General features: G+C 41.9%; 1 protein-coding gene across 1 annotated transcript; it reads left to right on the top strand.

Moving 5' to 3' along the window:
• Positions 1-91: 91 nt before the first annotated feature.
• On the top strand, positions 92-2,776 carry LOC124234143 (mammaglobin-A-like). The gene is made up of 3 exons (XM_046651396.1): positions 92-216; positions 1,828-2,015; positions 2,568-2,776. Exons 1-3 carry the CDS (start codon positions 162-164, stop codon positions 2,604-2,606), a joined length of 282 nt encoding a protein of 93 aa, XP_046507352.1. The 5' UTR covers positions 92-161; the 3' UTR covers positions 2,607-2,776.
• Positions 2,777-3,103: the final 327 nt, after the last annotated feature.

Genomic DNA, 3,103 nt, shown 5'->3' with positions numbered 1-3,103 from the left:
GGCCCAATGCCAAGTTTATCATCTGACACATTTCCTCATTTATGGGAGGGATTAAAGTGGTGACCAGGAGAATAAAAGGAGGAGGTCTGGGTACTCCCCACCAGAGTGAGTCCCTTCATCCCTGCCACGTCAGAGACCAGCGAACAATAGCTGCTTCCATCATGAAGCTGGTGACGGTCCTCATGCTGGTGGCCTTCCCACTTTACTGCTATGCAGGTGAGTACTGACAAGGAGGGCAGGCTTTGGGCTTAAGGTTGTCATCAAGTTCCCTGTGGAAGAATTCCTGGTCCCCAAACCCCAGTACAAAACAGCCCGGTATAATGTGTCTGGGTGTACTGGGTCAAAAGATTATCATTAATTCTAGAAAGCTAAAGTAGATCCCTCACTGGCTTTTCCTCTACCATGGAGCAGCATGTAGCATCTCATGCTATTCAGAGCATGTCCCCATCATCACAGGTTCCATGAAAACCAGGGTGAGTCTTAGGTTTGAATATTAGACTTCAGTATTTCAGTGGGAGGAGGGAAAGACATGCTTTCCTGGCCCCCTGACATTGGCTCTAGCTGGGTTTCCTGAAAGAGGCACTCATGGAGATTCTTTCAATGTGGAAAGAAATGGGAAACCTCCCAGGAGAAAAGGCTCAGAGTACATCAGTAACCCAGAGTCCCATACATGTATAACCCAGTGTCCCACACCAAATGTGGATCCACTCTTCACACTTTTGTGGAATAGATTTGAGCCTACTGGGATGTCCCTTACCTCCTAGTCTCTTCATGATCAACTCTGATTGGAGAGAGCTCACACCCTCTGAAGGTCTCCTTCTGGTAATGAAGATCCAGAGGGAGGAAAATGCCCTGGCAGCCAGAATCTGATCTTCACTAATAGATAAGCCACATGGTGTGCTTTGTTCAATTTACCAAACTCTTTTAATATCCTACCTCATTTGTTCCTGAATTACATGCAGAGGTGTTAAAGGTGATATGCTCTGTGGAAGATAAACAAACACATGGATAAAGAGAACAGATTAGTGGTTACCAGATGGGAAGGTTGTTGGGGGTGGGCGAAGGGCGTAGGGGTGCACATATGTACGGTGATGGATAAAAATTAGAGTATTGGTGGTTAGAATGAAGCTGTCTATACAGAAACTGATAAATAATAATGTACACCCGAATTTATACAATGCTATCAACCTTTATGAGTTCAATAAAATAATTGAGTGGGGAAGGTGATATGCTCAAGATCAACTAAATAGAAAGTTGCAGAGCCAAGGATGAAAATATGGCTATTGTGAGTGCAATACTAGAGCCCTTTTCCCTACACAACCTAAGTGGTGACAACAGATCAACCATGAACAAGAATTTATTTGAGCATTATTTTTTTTGCAGAAAATAATTAGTGTCAATAGAGCTAATGGACAGTATCCTAAAGTCAATACATCTATAATACTTGGAACTCCTACTTGCTGCTCTGATGATAAAAGTGAAGCATCACGTGACTCTGAACAAAGGAAGATGAGATAATGTTGAGTACGTGGTACTAAATCAGAGCATCTCATTTCTCGAGCATCCTCCTTAATCGTGGTTACAAAATATTGGGCTTCTTTGTGTTGGGGAGGCAGGAAGGTTGGGGAGGATAGATATTTTACAGTTTAAAGGAAATCCCAGATCCTTAGTCTACTCTCCTAGGATTGAGAACTCAAGACCATTCACCATAATCTTTCTGAATGTATATTTCTACTGGAGTGTAAGAATATGACAAACATCATAGTTGTGCTCCAAAAGGGGTTCATACTTCCCTAATTGAGTCCATTTTTGCATGCTCTCATCCAGGATCTGGCTGCCAACTTCTTGAGGATGTGGTTGAAAAGACAATTACTGCTGAACTGTCTCCAGCTGAATATGTAGAAGCCATTCAAGAGTTCATACCGGATGAAGCCACTGAGAAGGCTGCAATACAACTGAAGCAGTGTTATCTCAAACAGTCAAACGAAACTCTGAACGATTTCAGAAAGATGATGGTAATTTCCGTTTTTCTGATGCACTTTTCACTCACTGGGTAGGGACAAGCAAGGTCCTAATTATGCCAAATCGATGGAGAACATGCCTCATTTTATCTCTGAATTTTGTTGTTGGTGAGTCTGATGACTTGGACATCAAGAAAGACATGAGGGTCCCAGTGTTGATTCTTCTCTCTCTCTTTGTGGAATTTTTAGCGAATGATAAAGGAAAAAGACAAAAGAGGGAAAAGATCACTCAAGAAAACTCTTACCTAATGCTCAGCTCCACAGTACACAAGCATATACACACTCATACACACACTCACACATGCACACATTTTCTATCAAAGTAAAACACATCTGATTGTCAAGAAGCCACTAACTTGTAGGAACGATCAGCAAAAAAGATCCCCTTCTTCATAGTTAGTGCTATTTCCAGCAATAACTTTCTTGGATTTCAGATGTGTGTGGACAAACCCAGGAAAACAAGGAGGAAGAATGTTTCTTTTTCAGAACTTTAACTTGTAAGAGAGAATTGAAAATCTAAGTGACCTCTCTGTGTTTGTTTTCCAGAATTCAATGTACAATAGTGCATACTGTGCACTATTTTAACTTTCCACAAGACCTTTGGCTCAGAGGACTACAGAGAATGGTCAGAAAAAGACTGTCAACTGCTATAAACCACAATTTTACTTTCTTTTTTTGCTTTTGACCTAAAAACTGCAAGACAACTGTTGAAACCTCATTTACATTTTCATTTCAATAAAGTATCTGCAAAACTATGTTCTTTTTTTGTCACCTGATTAAAATGGAGGCTTGAGAGAGCCTCATAGATCGCATGTGTGTGCACACACACATATATTTGTTAAGATCTGATGTGTCAGGGATTGAAGAATCTGAAAAGCCTTTGTTCCTTCCCATCATTAGCTCAACCTTGATCCTATCTCTGGAAAAGTGACTTTCCTCCCTAATCACCCTGTCTCCCCCAGCACTGTCTCTGACACTCTCAGGCACTGAGGTTCTGCTGGTTAGGTCCTGATCAGGTTCCTGACCCACTGCAGGCTTCGTCTCCACTCTGAGCCCTGTGCTCCATGGTGAGGCTCCTCTCT

Source organism: Equus quagga, unplaced genomic scaffold (assembly GCF_021613505.1).
Source record: "Equus quagga isolate Etosha38 unplaced genomic scaffold, UCLA_HA_Equagga_1.0 71768_RagTag, whole genome shotgun sequence".
Taxonomy (NCBI): domain Eukaryota; kingdom Metazoa; phylum Chordata; class Mammalia; order Perissodactyla; family Equidae; genus Equus; species Equus quagga.
Note: the sequence above shows the minus strand (reverse complement) of the source record. Positions and strands in the feature narration are given on the sequence as shown.